The sequence below is a fragment of the Mauremys mutica genome, chromosome 1 (genome assembly GCF_020497125.1).
Source record: "Mauremys mutica isolate MM-2020 ecotype Southern chromosome 1, ASM2049712v1, whole genome shotgun sequence".
Lineage (NCBI taxonomy): Eukaryota > Metazoa > Chordata > Testudines > Geoemydidae > Mauremys > Mauremys mutica.
The window spans coordinates 316,435,678-316,453,737 of NC_059072.1; the positions used below are offsets into that span (position 1 = coordinate 316,435,678).

The window sequence follows — 18,060 nt, forward strand, 5'->3', positions numbered from 1 at the left end:
ACCTGCGGGTAGAGACGGTCTAACCCTTTAAGGAATCTTGATACCATCGGGTTGGAGAAGATAGAACGACCTCCTATAGCTGGTCGAAATGCTGACAGCGCTGCCAAGTGCACTCTGAGGGACGAGATTGCAAGACCTTGACCTTTGAGGTACCAAAGGTAGTCGAGGACAGTCTGGATGGGGGCCGAGAAAGGGTTGATACCTCTCTGGTCGCACCAGAGGGCAAAGCGTTTCCACTTGGCGAGGTAAGTAGTTCGCGTTGAAGGCTTCCTGCTTTCGAGCAGCACTTGCTGCACCGCCGCGGAGCAATCTCTCTCTGCGCCGGTTAACCACTCAGGAACCAAGCTGTAAGATGCAGCGATTGCAGGTTCGGGTGACGAAGCCTGCCGAGGTCCTGGGTTATGAGGTCCGGCCACAGCGGAAGGGGAATGGGTTCCCGAACCGACAGCTCGAGCAGCAGGGTATACCAGTGCTGCCTCGGCCAGGCCGGAGCGACAAGTATGATGCGGGCGCTGTCTCTCCGGATCTTGAGCAACACTCGGTGGACGAGCGGAAACGGAGGGAACGCGTAGAGAAGAGGCTCTGTCCATGACAGGAGAAACGCATCCGAGAGGGAGCCTGGAGCTTGACCTTGGAAGGAGCAGAACCTGTGGCATTTGCGGTTGGTCCGTGAAGCAAAGAGGTCTATCTGGGGAAAGCCCCACCTCTGGAAGATGGAATAAGCGACATCTGGGCGAAGGGACCACTCGTGAGAGGCGAAGGACCTGCTCAGGCGGTCGGCCAACGTGTTCTGCGCTCCCGGCAGAAAAAACGCTTCGAGGCGAATCGAGTGGGCTACACAGAAGTCCCAGAGGAGCAATGCCTCGTTGCAAAGTGGGGAGGACCGTGCTCCGCCCTGTTTGTTGACATAAAACATGGCTGTGGTGTTGTCCGTGTAGACCGCTACGCAGCGGTTCTGCAGATGAGCCCGAAAGGCGAGACAAGCTAAGCGGATGGCTCTCAGCTCCCGGACGTTGATATGGAGGGAGAGCTCCTGGGGTGACCAGAGACCCTGGGTGTGACGGTCTCCTACGTGAGCTCCCCAGCCGAGTGCCGAGGCGTCCGTCGTCAGGGTGATCGACGGACGAGGCGGGCGGAACGGAACTCCCTCGCAGACCGTTTCCGGGTCCAGCCACCAGGTGAGCGTCTGGAGAGCGGGCCTTGCCACCGTTACCACCATGTCTAGGGGATCGCGATGAGGGCGGTACACCGACGCCAGCCACATTTGGAATGGGCGAAGTCGCAGCCTGGCGTGTGCGGTTACAAATGTGGCCGCTGCCATGTGCCCCAGGAGGCGGAGGCAGGATCGTACCGTCGTCGTCGGAAAGGCCTGCAGTGCCCGAACGAGGGAGGCCAACGTCTCGTGCCGAGTGCGAGGGAGGCACGCTCTGGCCAGATTGGAGTCGAGGACCGCTCCTATAAACTCCACTCTTTGCGCTGGAACTAAGAGGGACTTCTCGGTATTGACCAGCAGGCCGAGAGACCGGAACAGATGTAGAATCTCGGTCACCTGATGCGCCACCAGCTCGCGGGAGCGGCCCCGAATAAGCCAGTCGTCGAGATATGGGTAGACGTGGATGCGACGACGGCGGAGGGCTGCGGCGACGACCGCCATGCACTTGGTGAATACCCTCGGCGCGGTGGAGAGGCCGAAGGGGAGCACCGTGAACTGGTAATGAGCTCCGTTTACCATGAAGCGCAGGAAGCGTCTGTGGGGGGGGTAGATTGCCACATGAAAGTAGGCATCCCTCATGTCGAGGGCAGCAAACCAGTCTCCAGGATCCAAGGAAGGGATAATGGACCCCAAGGTTACCATTCGAAACTTGAGCTTGCACAGGTATCTGTTGAGCTCCCGGAGGTCTAAGATGGGACGAAGGCCTCCTTTCGCCTTGGGGATGAGGAAGTATCTGGAATAGAATCCCCTGCCCCGCCTGCTGGGAGGCACCTCCTCGATGGCACCCACGCTCAACAGAGACTGGACCTCCTGTAAGAGGACTTGCTCGTGAGAGGGGTCCCTGAAGAGGGACAGGGAGGGTGGGTGGGAGGGAGGGGGCGAGATGAACTGTAGGCGGTAGCCGTATTGGACAGTGCTGAGGACCCAGCTGTCTGATGTCACAGATGACCACGCCTGGAGGAAGTGGGAAAGGCGATCGGAAAACAGAAGGGGTGGATCCTGATTGGAGAGAGGTTGGCGGCCCTCGGGCGTCCCATCAAAAGGGCGTCTTTGGGCCTTGAGGGGCCTTGGACGGTCCCTGGGCTTGGTTACGCCGCCCGCCCGATGGTCTGCGGCGGAAGGGGGCTGAGCGCCGATTGTTAGCCGGACGAGGTCTGTTAAACTGATAGGGCCGATAAGGTTGACGCCGGAAGGATCGCCTCTGGGTGGCCGGCGTGTGCATCCCTAATGTGCGGATCGCCACTCTGCCGTCCTTTAGGGTCTGAATGCGAGTATCAGTTTTTTCTGAGAACAGACCCTGCGTCTCAAAAGGAAGGTCCTGGAGCGTATATTGGACCTCCGGCGGCAGAGTAGAGGACTGAAGCCATGCAATGCGACGCATGGTTACCCCCGATGCTATGGTCCTGGCACCCGAGTCCGCTGCATCTACCGCTGCCTTAATCAAGGTACGGGAAGCCAGCTTTCCTTCCTCCAGCAGCGCCGAGAATTCTCGGCGGGAATCCTGCGGGGTGAGCTCTGTAAATTTCTCTAGGCAGCCCAAGATGTTGAATGTGTATCTTGAGAGCAGAGCCATTTGGTTGGCGATGCGGAGTTGGAGTCCGCCCGCTGAGTAAATTTTCCGGCCTAACAAGTCCATGCGCTTGGACTCTTTCGACTTTGGCGCAGCGGCGGGCTGTCCGTGTCGCTCCCGGTCATTGACAGAATGGACAACGAGAGAGTCCGGAGCCGGGTGAACATAAAGGTATTCGTACCCCCTCGGGGGGACCGAATACTTTCTCTCAACTCCGCGTGCCGTAGGCGGGACGGAGGAGGGCGACTGCCAGATAGCGGCATTGTTCTTTTGAATTGTCCGGATGAAGGGGAGTGCCACCCTCACGGGGGCCTCCGCTCCCACCACGTCTGTGATGGGGTCATCCACCTCCTGGACTTCTTCCACGGGTAGGTTGATGGCCTTAGCTACCCTTCTGAGAAGGTCCTGGTGTGCCTTGATGTCAAGTGGCGGAGGTTCCGACGGTGCCGCCCCTGCGACCGCCTCATCGGGGGAGGAGGATGAGGAAGGACCGGGTAGCACTTCTTCCGGTGCCTGCTCAGTGTCTGCGGGAATAGGTGCCCGCGTTTCATGGCCCAAGTGCGTGCCGTGGGCGGCAGCCTGTGGGGTGGGGGACGGAGGCGGCCTGCTGACCGTGGCTACCGGTACCGACCGCACCGAGCCTGGCTGTCGCGGCGGAAGGGGAGGACCCAGTTCGTGTTCGGCCCAAGGCACCCAAAATCCCCATTGCTGAGGTCCATGCTCTGGTGGGAGGGACCCCGCCCGGAAGTCAATGGCGCTGCCCTCAGGGGACGCGACTGAGGGCTCTCTTGATGGCCAGGGGGGGGCCGACGCGGTGGCCGGGCGGACGTCCGGTGCCGGAGTGAAGTGCCCCCGCGGTGCCGGCGGGCGGTGCCGGTCGTCATGTGGTGTAGCCGGCGAACGGGACCTGCGCGTGGCTCGGTGCTGGGAGGTCGACCGGCGGTGCCGGGAGCTCGACCTTCGGCCTCGGGAGGTTGACCTTCAGGCCCGGGAGCTCGACCGGCGGCCCCGGGAGCTCGACCTGCGGCGTCGGGAGCGCGAGCGACGGTGCCGGGAGCTCGACCGACGGTGCCGGGATGCGGATCTGGACCGCGTGCGGCGGCGCCTGGAGCGGCTTCGTGACTCTCGACGCCTGTCGCGGTGCCTGGAGCCGGACCTGGTGCGGTGCCGGCGACTGGGCGACCGGGATTTGGAACGTCGTCGGGAGTGCGACCGGTACCGCGACTGGGAGCGGTACCGGGACTGCGACCGGCGAGGGGACGGTGAGTGTCGTCTCGACGTGGATCGTCGTGCCCGGTGCGGCGGAGATCGATGCCGTGACCGAGACCGGGATCGAGATCTGGCGGCGGTGCTGCGATCAGCCCGGTCGGCCGGGGACGGGGGGCGCATCATAAGCGGCTTCCCCATAGATTTGAGAGTCCGCACCGGTGGCAACGGCAGCTGAGCGCTTGCATCAGCGGTAAGGTCAATCAAGTGTCTTGCCGTCGCGAACGCCTCGGGCGTGGACGGCAGCCTCAGCTCCTCCTCGGTAGGTACCGGGGAGCTGGGCGGTGCCGGACTCGACGGGCCTTGCGGCGCCGGAGTCGACGGCACGGTGCACGTTTTGTGCACAGCCTCAGCCTGCACCGTTACAGTCGGAGGCGGCTGGGCTAACGGTCTCTTGTGCTTCTCCGAGACCGTTTTCGGCACTTTGCGCTTCTTCCCCGGGGAGGGGGAGCGGTGCCGGGTCTTCGGTGCCGGGTGCCGAGGTGCATCGGTACCGGGGCGGCTGGGAGCGGTTGGCGCGCCGCTACCTGAGGCAGTCTTTGGCGCCGTCGGTGCCGGTGCCGGCGGTTGGAGTGCCGACTCCATGAGGAGTTGTTTTAAGCGTGAGTCCCGCTCCTTCCTCGTGCGAGGCCTGAAAGCGACGCAGATGGGGCACTTGTCCGACCGGTGCGACTCTCCAAGACAGCGGAGGCAGGAGTCGTGCGGGTCACTCACCGGCATAGACCGCTGGCAAGCCGCGCAGGGCTTGAAACCCGCCGGTCCGGGCATAAGCCCGCACCGGGGCGGAAGAAGAGGGCTAACCCCTCTAATTCCCTAATTACTATTGTAACACTAACTATAGAACTATTAAGAAGACTTAACAACTATAATAACTATATACACTAACTAACGGAGAACGCTAAGCTGTGGAGGAAAGCAGATCACTCCACTGTTCCTACTAGCCGTCACGGGCGGAAAGAAGGAACTGAGGAGCGGACGGGCCGGCTGGGGTATATATGCGCCGCCATGGCGGCGCCACTCCAGGGGGCGCCAGCCGGCCCGCCGGAGTTGCTAGGCTAAAAATGTTCCGAAGAGCCGTGCACGCGCGGCGCGCACACCTACAATGGAATGGATAGGAGCAATCACTCGAAGAAGAACATGGAAAACTTCAAAGACTATTACACTGAGATATGCCAAATGCTATGGACACATAATATTCATAGACCTTTGTATTAATAAGTTTTATGTGTGTATCTTTATGTTCCTGGTTCCCTGTATGTGTTTCCTATGGAATTACAGGGATAGGGATTGATTAATGCAGAGTCCCACTGCCAATTATGTAGATACCAAATCTTTAAAGCTTTTCCCCCTAGGGAAAAGGGCACTGACTAGTTATAACTGTTTCATGAGCCCTCAGGAACAAGCCCCCAAATTGTAATAAAGTGTCAGTCTGAATTGACTCAGAGATCCCTCACTTAATCCACAACCTTACAAGAGACTGTAACCAAGAGGGCAAAACCCTGATGGAAGGATTTGAAGGACTTTGAAAACACTGGGGTCACCACATGGAAGATGGCTGACACCTGATAAACTTAGCATGCACATAGACTATTTATTGTTTTATTACATGTTTCCACTATAATGCTTTTGTCCAAAATAAATATACTGGGCTTTGTAAAAGCTGGCTGGTCACTGGCAAATGCTGTCACTGAGAGCAGAACTGCAGGTGCTGGACTAAAAGTCAGACCTGCTGGGATAAGCACAGTGAATTGCCAGGGGGCTGCAACCGTAATACTCTGGTCTGGAAGGAAAAGGAACATTTGAATCCGTCATGCAATCTTTTAAAATTATTTTAATCTGAATTCTTATTTAATGATCAGCACATTGCAGAACATCTCACAAGAAGGCAATACTAATTTAAGGTCATAGCATGTCCTTGAATCCAGCAGAAACTACTATTGAATAAAAACAATGGAGATTCCACATGTATTTGAGGGTAATATTCACAATTAATAATTACCTCCATACAACCAGGATCAGATGCATTCTGAATTGCTTCATAAAGCTCTGCACCATCTTGCAAAGTATGAATCTGCTGTCTGGTGAGTGCGCGCGATCTCAGTGCTCTTCTTTGAGGTTTGTCTGTTTTAAAAAATGTTAATGTTACATCCAACTGCTACAATCTAAATAAAAAAAAACAATTAAAAAATGTGATGTAGAAAGGTCGTTAGAGTGGCCAAAGTGTCTCTGAATGAAAGTATCAGGCTGAGTCTATATACAAGAATTCACTTTTTTTAGTAATACAAGTGGCAGAAAGTCTACTATTCACTTGGATTTCACATAGTAGAATGTGGTATAAGCTCACTGTAGAATCACTGGACACAGAGACAGAAAATATCTATTAAAAGGGAAAGTCATCTTTGCCATATAAGAGGGATAAAATATTAGGTTCATATAAGAGGGATAAAATATTAGGTGCAATTAGGTGGCTGAACTACTTTACTTTTATATTTTAATGGCATGGGAATCTATGTCAGTGTGTTGATTCAAGACAAGTCAGGACCTCTTTGTGTAGGGTAGAGGGAAAAGGAGCTGATACATAATATTACTCAGCAGTTCCTGTAGTATTATGAGATGTAACAATTTTATGGATGCTATATGGGACCTAGTCAGTGAAGGGAAGTTGTTGTATATTGGGTTATAAGACCTTCCTGTACAAATGTATTGCTATAGTGTAAGAAGGGGGTGCAGGAAGAACAAACAGAAAGGCAACATGTCTCCCCTAGATAAGCAAACTCTTGCCAAACACTTGAGGTGGCAATTATAAGACAATGGCATACTTCCAGGCTCCAGGCCGAAGTGACACAGCTGTTTTGCCAGGCCAGAAACTAGAGATGAAAAGGACAAAATTAAAAAGAGCTTCTCAGAAATAGAAGTGGGGCTCAATTGTCAATGAGCTCTGAAAGAAAGACACGTTGTCAGGCTCGATGGAGGAGTCTGAAGGAGCTGGACCTTCCCAGATTCAGGGAACGGTAAGTTTTAGGGAAAAGTAGGCATTCATAAAGGCTAGTTTATTATGTTTAAAGTATATTTTTCTTAAAGGCTTTTATTCTAATAAATAATATTTTGCTTAAAGAAGGCTGATTGGTCTCTCATTATCACGGTCATTGCTCCCAGAAGGCAGAATGTCTGATCTTAAATCAGATTTGCTGAGGCAATCATGGGTAGTTAGCAAGGGATTATTCCCCAGGACTTGGTAGGAGTAGACGAATCACTTGATTCCACCTCATATCTTGATCTCATAAATATATATAATAAATGGAAGAAATGGCAAATTGATAGCAATGAATATAAATCAGAAGTTATGAATTGTAGAAAATTGATAAAGGACGCAAAAGGACACATGGAGAACTCTATGGCCAACAGAATTAAAGACAATGAAGGCAGAGTTATAAGTACATTAAAAACAAAAACAAAAACCCTTAACAATGGAATTGGTCCTTTACTAGATAAAAATGGTAGAATTGTCAATATTAATGCAGAAAAGAGAAAATATTTCTTTACTTAGGAAAATCAGATTATATAAGTATCAGAGGGGTAGCCGTGTTAGTCTGGTTCTGTAGAAGCAGCAAAGAATCCTATGGCACCTTATAGACTAACAGACGTTTTGCAGCATGAGCTTTTGAGACTTGCATCCGAAGAAGTGGGTATTCACCCACGAAAGCTCATGCTGCAAAACGTCTGTTAGTCTATAAGGTGCCACAGGATTCTTTGCTGCTTCTACAGATTATATAAGTAATATCATGTGATGAAACACTTTTCATTCGAATAGTAACTTAGGAGAATGCTAAATAAGAATTGCTATAGTTAGGAATTTTTAAATCAGCAGGTCCATATAACTTTCATGCAAAAGTTTTAAAAGAGCTGGCTGAGGAGCTCACTGGACCATTAATGTTGCTTTTCAATAAATCTTGGAACTTTGGAGACGTTCCAGAGGACAGGGAGAAAGCTAATGTTGTGTGTTATATCTTTAAAATGGATTAACAGGACATCCTGTGTAATTACAGGCTTGTCAACCTGACACTGATCTTTGGCAAATACTACAGCACATGATACAGGACTCAAATAATGAACTATTTTGTCCTCCTTTAATTCTTTATGTTAATCAACATGGTTTATGGCAAAAAAAACAGACTCTGTAAAATTAAGGGGGTGTGTTTTTTTTTTTACGAGATTACAAGTTTTGTTGATAAAGATAATAGTGTAGATGTAATATACTTAGACTTCTGTAAGGCATGGGACTTGGTACCGTACAAAGATTAAAAAAACCGAATGACATAAAATGAACATGGCACACATTAAATGGATTAAAAACTAGTTAATGGACAGGTCTCAAAATGCAATGTAAACAGGGACTCATCAAGTGAATGTGTTTCTAGTGGGGTCCCACAGGGATCAGTTCTTGACCCTATGCTATTTTACATTTTTATCAGTGGAAACATAAAATCATCACTGACAAAATTTGCAGATGACACAAAGACTAGGGAGTGGTATGTGACACTAGCAGGCCAGGTACCAAGGCTGCAGGCATTAGTTAAGAAATGACAAACTCATAGCTGGAGACCAGAGCAGTTCACTTATGTGTTGCTCAAAACAGGTATTAGTCTTATAAGAATGTGTTTAGACTCTATAGAACGCTGGTAAATTGCTAATGCATTAAACTTATTTTGTAATGTCTGTATTCCATGCTATAAGGAAATACGTAAGTTTTGCTTTATAACTGAAAATATTTGCTCTAAACTTCTGAACTCAGATGGGAAGAGTGTTTTCTGCCACCAGCCAGAAGAACAATCAAAATCAGACGGGAACATCGCAATACAAAGGACTGATTAATGGCCCTATCGCATCTTAGAAATACCACATGCAAGGAAGCTGGTCTATGGACTTGGAGGCTGAATGACAGAAAGGAAAAAAAGACACAGGAAGATGTTACATCTCTCTGCTGTTTGAACTCTGACAGGGCCAGAGACTCTAAACTGAGAGGCAGAGACCCCCAGGAGTTACCCTCTGGGTCCGCCCTGAAAGCCATCTTGAATTGACAGAGATGTAGTATCTTTAAAAATCATAGATGGTAACTCATTTTTGTTTATGTTTGCTTGCTTTAGCCTGGAAATAATTCTCTTATTTCTTTTTCTAGTTTATAAACCTTTAAGTTAGTTTATTACAGAATTGGCTACAGGCGTTGTCTTTGGTGTGAGATCAAAGATACAGATCAATCTGGGGTAAGTGACTGGTCTCTTGGGACTGGAAGCAACCTGAATATTGAGTGATTTTTGGTTTAAGTAACCATTTATCACTAAATCCAGTTTGCCAGGGCGGCAAGATAGACTGAAGAGTCTAAGGCATGTGGCCACCAGGGGCTTTTCTTGCGGCCGCAACCTCCTTGGCAGGACCACTGCTTTCCCCCCCTCTCCCCCAACGGCCACCAACAGGAGACACAAATGCTAGAGGAGCAGGCAGCTAGTGAGTTCCCCACCTTCCTTGGGATGTAGGCTTGGGCTCCAACTCTGGGATGGCAGGCAGCAGGCTCTGGTCACAGGGCTCAAACCACCAAATGCAGGGCTACCCTCTATCATCCCTGGCCCCCGCCAGCCCGTCATGCATGATGTCCCCCACATCCTCCCTACCGAACTCCCTATCCAAGGCTTAATTTGTCCTCGGGCTTGCCAGGACTGAGTAAGTCTGCTGCTGTGAAAAGTGATATTTGTATATTTATTAATACCACTTTTGACAGCAGTAGACTTACTAGCTAGCAAGTCTTTTAACAAAAGCAACCAAAAAAAGCAAAAGAAACAACAACAAAAAAGACAAGAACCTGCAGAGCATTTTATTTGTGTTTCTATTCTGTTAAGGTCCTGTAAAGGAGAGAGACAACTATACATTATTTTTATTACCGAGTCTGCAAAAATATTCAATAAATTACAATGATTTGGACATGTGTATGTGCATATATATTTGTTTTTTCTAAAGGTAATTAAGTATTTTAAGAAAAAATTGTCAGCACGGCCACCAGCAAGAGTTGGTGGCCGCACTTTGAGGCCACCAAAAAAATCTGTTGTGAGAACCCCTGGTCTAGATAATACTTAGTCCTTCCATGAGTGTGGGGGACTGGACTAGATGACCTCTCGAGGTCCCTTCCAGTCCTATGATTCTATGATTTAACAACAATCCAGGTTGTATGTAATCAGGTGGCAGCAGCAGCAAAGACACAGACACACACAAATTAAAAAAAAAAAAATACAGCACAGTACTTGTTAAACAAACTACTAAAAAAATAAAGGGAAAGCATAGTAAAGTTTCAAAGCTGTATTAAATCAATGTTTAGATGTAAACTTTTGAAAAAAAAACCACCATTATGTTTTGTTCAGAGTTACGAACATTTCAGAGTTACGAACAACCTCCATTACCGAGGTGTTCATAACTCTGAGGTTCTACTGTAGTATTTCTGATGATTATTTACGTGTGATGCCATCAGAGTTGCCTTAAACATCTCAGAAATAACATTAAAAAACCAAAACGACTGCATTCAGACTTGGCATAAAATCTTAGTATCATCTCCCAAAGAACTTCAGGAAAACTCCTTTTTCAGCATAAAGGAGAATCCTCTACAAACAAGATCCTCATGTTCACACAACACATTCCTGTAACAACGAGAATATCTTCGAGACAGTGAAACAGAAGACCTGACCTGAAGAAGAGTTCTGTGTGAACTGAAAAGCTTCTCTCGCTCACCAACAGAAATTGGTCCCATAAAAGATAATACCTCACCCACGTTGTCTCGCTAATATCCTGGGACCAACATAGCTACAACTACACTACACTACAACTACACTGCATACTTGGAAACAAACAGTTTTACCTTCATGCTGTTCAAATTCCACTTGGATTTGTGAAAACAGAGCTTCCAGGTGTTTTTGTCGATTCTCTGCATGCTTTGCAGCTTCCCTTTCTTCAGCTCGGCCATTACGAAATACATATGATCCAGCTGATATCTTTTCCACCCACTGGAATAAGAATTCACATATAAAATTAATGCTTTTATTTATTTATTTTAAATTACCCTAACCCCATCTTTTAAAATTCTATTCTCCCTCCAATAAGGCCAATTTTTTGAGGCTCATAAATTTTAATTTCAGTTTTGAAAAACTCTTATCCTCTCCCTCTATTGCAATATTTTCAATTTAGGTTAAAATCTGACATTACACCTGCTAAACTGGGTTTAATTTCACCACAAAAACTTGAGGGTATTCAGATCTGTCTGAATTAGCAGCCAAAAAAAAAAAAGTATCTTACTGCCCTAGGAATCCATTATATGAAATCGAAGACATCTGGAACCTGTTTCTTTAGATATGTTTGAATACAAACAACAGAGTGCTCAAAGAATGCCAGACCTCCATTTTGTCTAGCTGCCATGTCCCCCTCTAGCTCCCTTTGGTTTTGGTTAATCTTCCTTCCTCCTCATGTACATCTTCTCCCATTTTACTATTTTAATCTCCACCTTATTGTGTTATGTTTATATGATTATAAATCTGAATCTGATCAATTATAAAATTGCATAATTCTGTTGGAGCTTCCATGAAGTATATGGTATCTGGGAACATATACAAGCTATAAATAATTTTATATTTTTTTGTATTTTTATCTGCTCACTGAAAATTAATAAAGATAACTCCAAAGTTCAGGGCTGTGGCTTAGTTAAGATGACAGCTATAAAGAACAATAACTATCTCTGTTGCAGTTTAAAAGTGAGGGAAGAGTCAAAGACTGAAAGCAATAGTACAAATTTTTACTCATGAAGGACTGTTTGAAGGAATTGGACCTCTAAAAGGAACCATGACAACAGAAGTGCCTAGCATTATTAATGGTGAAAAGATGCCAGGGAGGACAAAGAGCATGGGTTGGAAGCAAGGGACAACTTTGTTTTATCTCAAAGAGAATTATTTGCAAGAAAACTAGCAAAACAAAAGGAAACGATAATAGGAAATTTCTTAGCTGAGTATGCTCTTTCTGCTAACAGCACTTCCCACAATTCTGAGATATGTGAATGGTTTCCCTCCTTTTTGCAGTTCCAGTGGTAATTAAAACATTGTAGCACAGCCTGTGCTGATCACATCCCGTTCTCTGGCTTGCTGCCAGACTATTCATTCCAAAACTGTGTAAGAACTCTTTGAATATTAGTAACAATTTCAGAGCCAACCAGGAAACCACATACACTACATTAACTGGCTCACAAACTAGAGATATAAAAATTAAATTTGTCCATTGACTAATAAGTCATACAGGAAGAGTAGAATTGTGGGAGATGCTGCTAAACAGAAAGAAAATGATTGGATAAGAAACTCTTCATTTTGCAGCCAACTGTCTCCCACATTTCTGAGACACATGGGAAGTAGCAAGCAATGCACATAAGTAGGAAGGGATATAGAAAGATTGAGACAGGGAAGTCTCCCCCTGAAATTAAATGCCAAAATGGGAACTATTTCTGGATCACTACATGCAGCACCTTCCCTTCCAAAGGAGACCCCCACAAAGGAAAGAAATTCCACCTTATAGAATCTAACAAAAGTTGTTAATAGAGTTGCTGCTTTGCAGATTTCCTCAGTGGAAGCGTAAGCTTTTTCTGCCCAGGATATTGTGATAGATCTTGTAGACATTAATCTGATGCCTTGTATTGCTCCACATGCATAACTGGCCAGGGATAGCTTGGATCCTTGAAGCCTTTGACACTGGGCTTGTAGTCCTTTCTCAAGATGCCATGCGGGCAGAGGAGGAATTGCTTTGTTTAGATGCACTGTCCACCACTATGTTACCCACTTTCTCTCCAAATAGAGCAGTGCCTGTGAATTTGGATGAGCACAGCATGTGTTTGTAGTGGGCATCTGCCATCCATGGGCACAACCACATTTGGTACCTGGCTGTTAACTGGATGTGATGGCCCTGGCTGAGAATCTCATACCATCCACTGAGATATCTGCCACAAAGACTGTTGCTAGGGATATTTTCTTAACGGTAGATGAAGTCAGGTTGGTCCTTGTTGTCTGGGGTATTTGGGTCATCCAGCTAGGACATTGGGGTGGCTCTTGCAAAGGAGGAAGTGGCCAGGGACACTGAGGGCAACAAAGGAAAACTCAAAATCCCTTTGAGGGTGATTTCCACCTTACTATCAGTTGTATCTTTGGTTGGTATTATCATATATTTTGCTAATGGCATTGTAGCTTCTCCCTTTGTTGTGACGGCATTTTTGGGCTCTTGCATCTTGTAGTATATAAGTGCATGTCTGCTGATATGCTAATGCTTCTAAGGGGTATCCCATTTATCTCTGATCATATCTTCAAAAGAAGAATACAACGGGATTGCTTTTTCAAGCAGAGACTTGCCTGGCAGGTACTTGGCTTTGGGCTTCCCATCAGGTACCTGCTCTGGTTGGACCTTTCCATGCATTTTTTTCCATGCTCTGCTCAGAGCCTGAAACAGAAAGCTCTCCCATCCTGAGCAGATGTGGCGAAACCTGAGTCAGAGGTCTTAGATTTCTTGTAATTTTTTTCTTTCCCTTTTTATATTTTTGACCACTATCCAGGAGTGTATGTCTCTATCTTGTGTCTCTTTTTACCGAAAACGTTGAGGCCTCTCAAGTCCTACCTCTGCATCATCTTCAACAAGGTCTCCTTTTGCCACAGTTCCTGGGTTAACTGCATTTCTGTTCCTTTTGTGGTCTCCTCCAGGGCACCCCTTTAAGGTCTCAGGCCTCTAGCTGCCATCTCTCTATAGGCAGGATTTCATGTTCTTTTTCCCTCCAGACCAGAGTGTTACAGTTAAAGTCCCCTTACAATTCACTGTGCTTATCCCAACAGTCTGACTTTAGTTCAGCACTTGCAGTTTTGCTCTCTCCTAAGGGTTATGACAGCATTTACCAGTGACCAGACAGCCTTCGGTCCACACAATACAATTATTTAGGATAAAAGCATTATAGAGGGAACAGATAATAAAATAAACTGCCTACACACATGCTAAGCTTACTGTCTTATCCACTTTCCACATGGAGACCCTAGCAGGTTTTCAAATTCCTTCAAACCCTTCAAGCAGGATTTTTCACTCTTCTTTAAAGTATCATGTCAGTTTGTAGATCAAGAGAAGGACTGAGTCAGTTCAGGATTCTCCTTTTGGTATAAAGCTTGTTTTTTGTCTGCTGGGCTTCTTGAAGCTGATCTGAACCAGTACGTGCTATTCCTCCAGTTTGTGATATTTCTCTGGAGTTGTGTGCCTTTCCAGGGATTTGCAGTAATTACTCCCAAGTGAATTTTAGTTCCTGGAGGAAGATCTGTAACCCTCCTCCCACGGAGCCAGAACATAATCCCTACCTCACAGCAATACATATAGGTGCAAAAGTCTATGAATATTCCATGTGCCCATAATGTCTTGCATATCTCAGTATTACAGTCATAGAATCATAGAAGATTAGGGTTGGAAGAGACCTCAGGAGGTCATCTAGTTAAACCCCCTGCTCAAAGCAGGACCAACCCAAACTAAATCATCCCAGCAAAGGCTTTGTCAAGTCATGCCTTAAAAATCTCTAAGGATGGAGATTCCACCACCTCCCTAGGTAACCCATTCCAGTGCTTCACCACCCTCCTAGTGAAATAGTGTTTCCTAATATCCAACCGAATATCTCCACTGCAACTTGACACCATTGCTTCTTATTCTGTCATCTGCCACCACTGAGAACAGCCAAGCTCCATCCTCTCTGGAACCCCCCTTCAGGTAGTTGAAGGCTGCTATCAAATCCCCCCTCACTCTTCTCTTCTGCAGACTAAATAAGCCCAGTTCCCTCAGCCTCTCCTCATAAGTCATGTGCCCCAGCCCCCTAATCATTTCCATTGCCCTCCGCTGGACCCTCTCCAATTTGTCCACATCCTTTCTGTAGTGGGGAGCCCAAAACTGGACAATACTCCAGTTGTGGCCTCACCAATGCCGAACAGAAGGGAATGATCACTTCCCTCGATCTGCTGGCAATGCTCCTACTAGTGCAGCCCAATATGCCGTTAGCCTTCTTGGCAACAAGGGCACACTGCTGACTCATATCCAGGTTCTCATCCACTGTAATCCCCAGGTCCTTTTATGCAGAACTGTCGCTTAGCCAGTCAGTCCCCAGCCTGTAGCAGTGTATGGGATTCTTCCATCCTAAGTGCAGGACTCTGCACTTGTCCTTGTTGAACCTCATCAGATTTCTTTCGGCCCAATCCTCCAATTTGTCTAGGTCAGTCTTTTGAAGTTTCCACGCTTTCAATGTCTCTTATCTGTCACACCACCCCACTACCTGTAGGATGGGGTCTCATTGTGAGAAACCACTGATTCCTGTAGGGGAGAAGAGGAGTTGTGTAGAAGACCTGCTTTATTTCCCCCAGGGAACTGAGGATCCATTTCAGTATCTTGGGGAAATGATACACATGATGTCCCTTAAGGAGTCTTTTCCTTCTGGGCTAGGTCTTGTGTGAAATTTACCTCCCTGAGCTGGCTGGCTGGAGCTGGTCTCATCCTTAGACTCTCTCCCTGAGATGATCAGAAACATCAAATTATTCTCCACTGGAGTTAAGTATCAGAGGGGTAGCCGTGTTAGTCTGGATCTGTAAAAGCAGCAAAGAGTCCTGTGGTACCTTATAGACTAACAGACATATTGGTGCATGAGCTTTCGTGGGTGAATACCCACTTCATCGGATCCATTGGAGTTGCCATTCCTTAGGGGAGGGGGGTCCCAACATGTTGCTCTGACTTTCAGCCCGATGCACTGGCAGTGCGAGGGCTGGCTGAAAGAGAACAGATATGGCATAATTTGCCTTCTGATAAGCTGTAAAAGCTGCCTCACAGATGATGCCACCACTTTGGTTCAGCTCTGTGTTCATGGTAAAATTCAGCCATGTCTGAGGCAGGAGCAGAGGCAAGGAAGTGCTGCAGCAGTAGATCCAGGTGGTTGAAACCACCACATTGCTAAATACGCAATCTAGAAGACGAAAAAGAGAAGGAGAAAAGTTGCTTGCTACTATCCAAAAAATGTAAAAAAATAAAGCTGGCAAAGAAAATGGTCAGGAGCAATGCAAACTGCCACTAGCTCCTGCTGAAGAAGTTGAAGTTCTACCATCAAGCTGGAGAAGGGGCTGTGCTACAAAATTATTGAGAGGAGCAGGATCAGCCCATTCTTAGTATTGTGGGAGATGCTGGCCTGCAGAAGGAAGCGTGTATCTGAATATTAAAAAATTCCGTCTGAATTTCTGGTGGCGTTTAAAATGTCTCTGTTCTATTTTATATACATTCACAACTTATTTTCACTGAAATTTAAAAATAAAATGATAATAGGTCAGATAGTGATGCAAACAACTCAGGCAAAACAAGCAGCAATCCTAACAATGCTCCTTAATTTTTAACTTCTATGCTGTGGTGCTGTGTGCTACAAATTGAGCCCAACTGGTCTGGTTTGTTCTGCTTTGAGCTGAAAGGTTGTTCGTTCATCAACATTTTTCCTTAGCTCGCTCTCAAACAAGTCTTCCACTTCAAAAATTACAAAGTTCTGAAACTCTCTGTTACTCCAGGCTCTGAGGAGCCAAAAGTAAAGAGGATAATAGGCATAAATTGAAATAGTTGGTACACTGAGGTATACACTCCTCTTGAAATGTTAAGTCAAGTGCAGACATAATGAAGTGAGAATTTACTCCATTTGTATTTCACAAATGATACATTATCTTATTAAACTTTTTAGCCCAAAAGTATTCATACTGTACCTGAATAGGATAAGTTCTTTGAATAACTATATCAATACACCCAACAGTACCGCCTTCACTGAAAAGTGATGACAAGGGCAAAGGAAAAGGTCTGGGATCCTGATGAAATCCTAGTTTGGCATGCCACCGAGCACGTCGAGTACTGTTAGCTGAAATCTGAGTAAATTAAGTGTTTTTAAGTGAAAATGCCACACACAGACCAAAAAGATCAGTAAGTAATTGAATTTAGAGGGAAAACTCTCAATCTAAAATGTTCTTATATGTGAAACTGAACATATTAAGGGTTTTCCAACTTTTTCATAGTGTGAACCACATCTGAATAGAGAGATATGCAAACTGACGGCCTAATGTATTTTAGTGAATAGTGAGTGTCCATGAGACCTAACAGCCTTATTACTTCATACCAGAATAGAAAGCTCCTCAAATAAAAATATTTTGCATCTCATACCCCAGAAACAACTTATGTCCCAAATTCTCCTCTCTTCTTCAAAATCCTTCCCCCAACCTACTTTTTTCATCCCCCTCCCAAACAATGTCTCACATTCTTGAGCAATTTAGTACCAAATTATTTTAAAAAGCATTTAAAGAACACAATGTCGACATGTAGTAACTTGATACAACTTTGCTGTATAAAAACTTTCCTTCATTTCCTACCTCTCTTTTATAATATCCTCTATCATTTCATGCCCCATCAAATCTAGACTGCAAACTCTTTGTGACAGAGAATATATTTTTTATTTGCCTGCAAAGCACCATCTACGCCTATGGCACTGCCGAGATAACTACCACCACCCTCAAAATGCACATCTAATCAAGTTACAGTAATACTTAATTTCACCTTTAACATAAGAGAGTCTGGAGTTTCCAATGGTGTGCATGCATCTTGAGAGCCCACAAGTTCTGCTCCATGAACTATGATCTTCTGACCAACAGTCAGCCTTCTTCCATGTAACAGTGCTTGGAGAGGAGGATCCAAGAGAGCCCTAACCCCATACCACCCATCTGTAACTTCAATCACTGCTGCTCTTTTTTTGCTTTCCACCATGCTTTTATTACTACAGATATCAGACATGTTTTCACTTAATGATATGATTTTAGAAACACACAGTATGAGTGTTTTTGCAGCTATATCATCTCTCTCCACTATCTTTTTGATAGCTGATCGCTGACTTTTATCAATTTCCAAATCATATCTAAAAAAA

General features: G+C 46.3%; 1 protein-coding gene across 1 annotated transcript in view; it reads right to left on the reverse strand.

Annotated features, from left to right (window-relative positions):
• BRCA2 (BRCA2 DNA repair associated) overlaps positions 1-18,060 on the reverse strand; it is an 83,098-nt gene that overhangs the window by 22,801 nt on the left and 42,237 nt on the right. Inside the window, exons 18-21 of the mRNA XM_045016348.1 lie at positions 17,697-18,051; positions 16,859-17,014; positions 10,948-11,092; positions 6,049-6,170 (exon numbers count right to left, since the gene is read on the reverse strand). Of these exons, the coding sequence (XP_044872283.1) occupies positions 6,049-6,170; positions 10,948-11,092; positions 16,859-17,014; positions 17,697-18,051 (778 nt within the window). The remainder of the gene's footprint in view (positions 1-6,048; positions 6,171-10,947; positions 11,093-16,858; positions 17,015-17,696; positions 18,052-18,060) is intronic.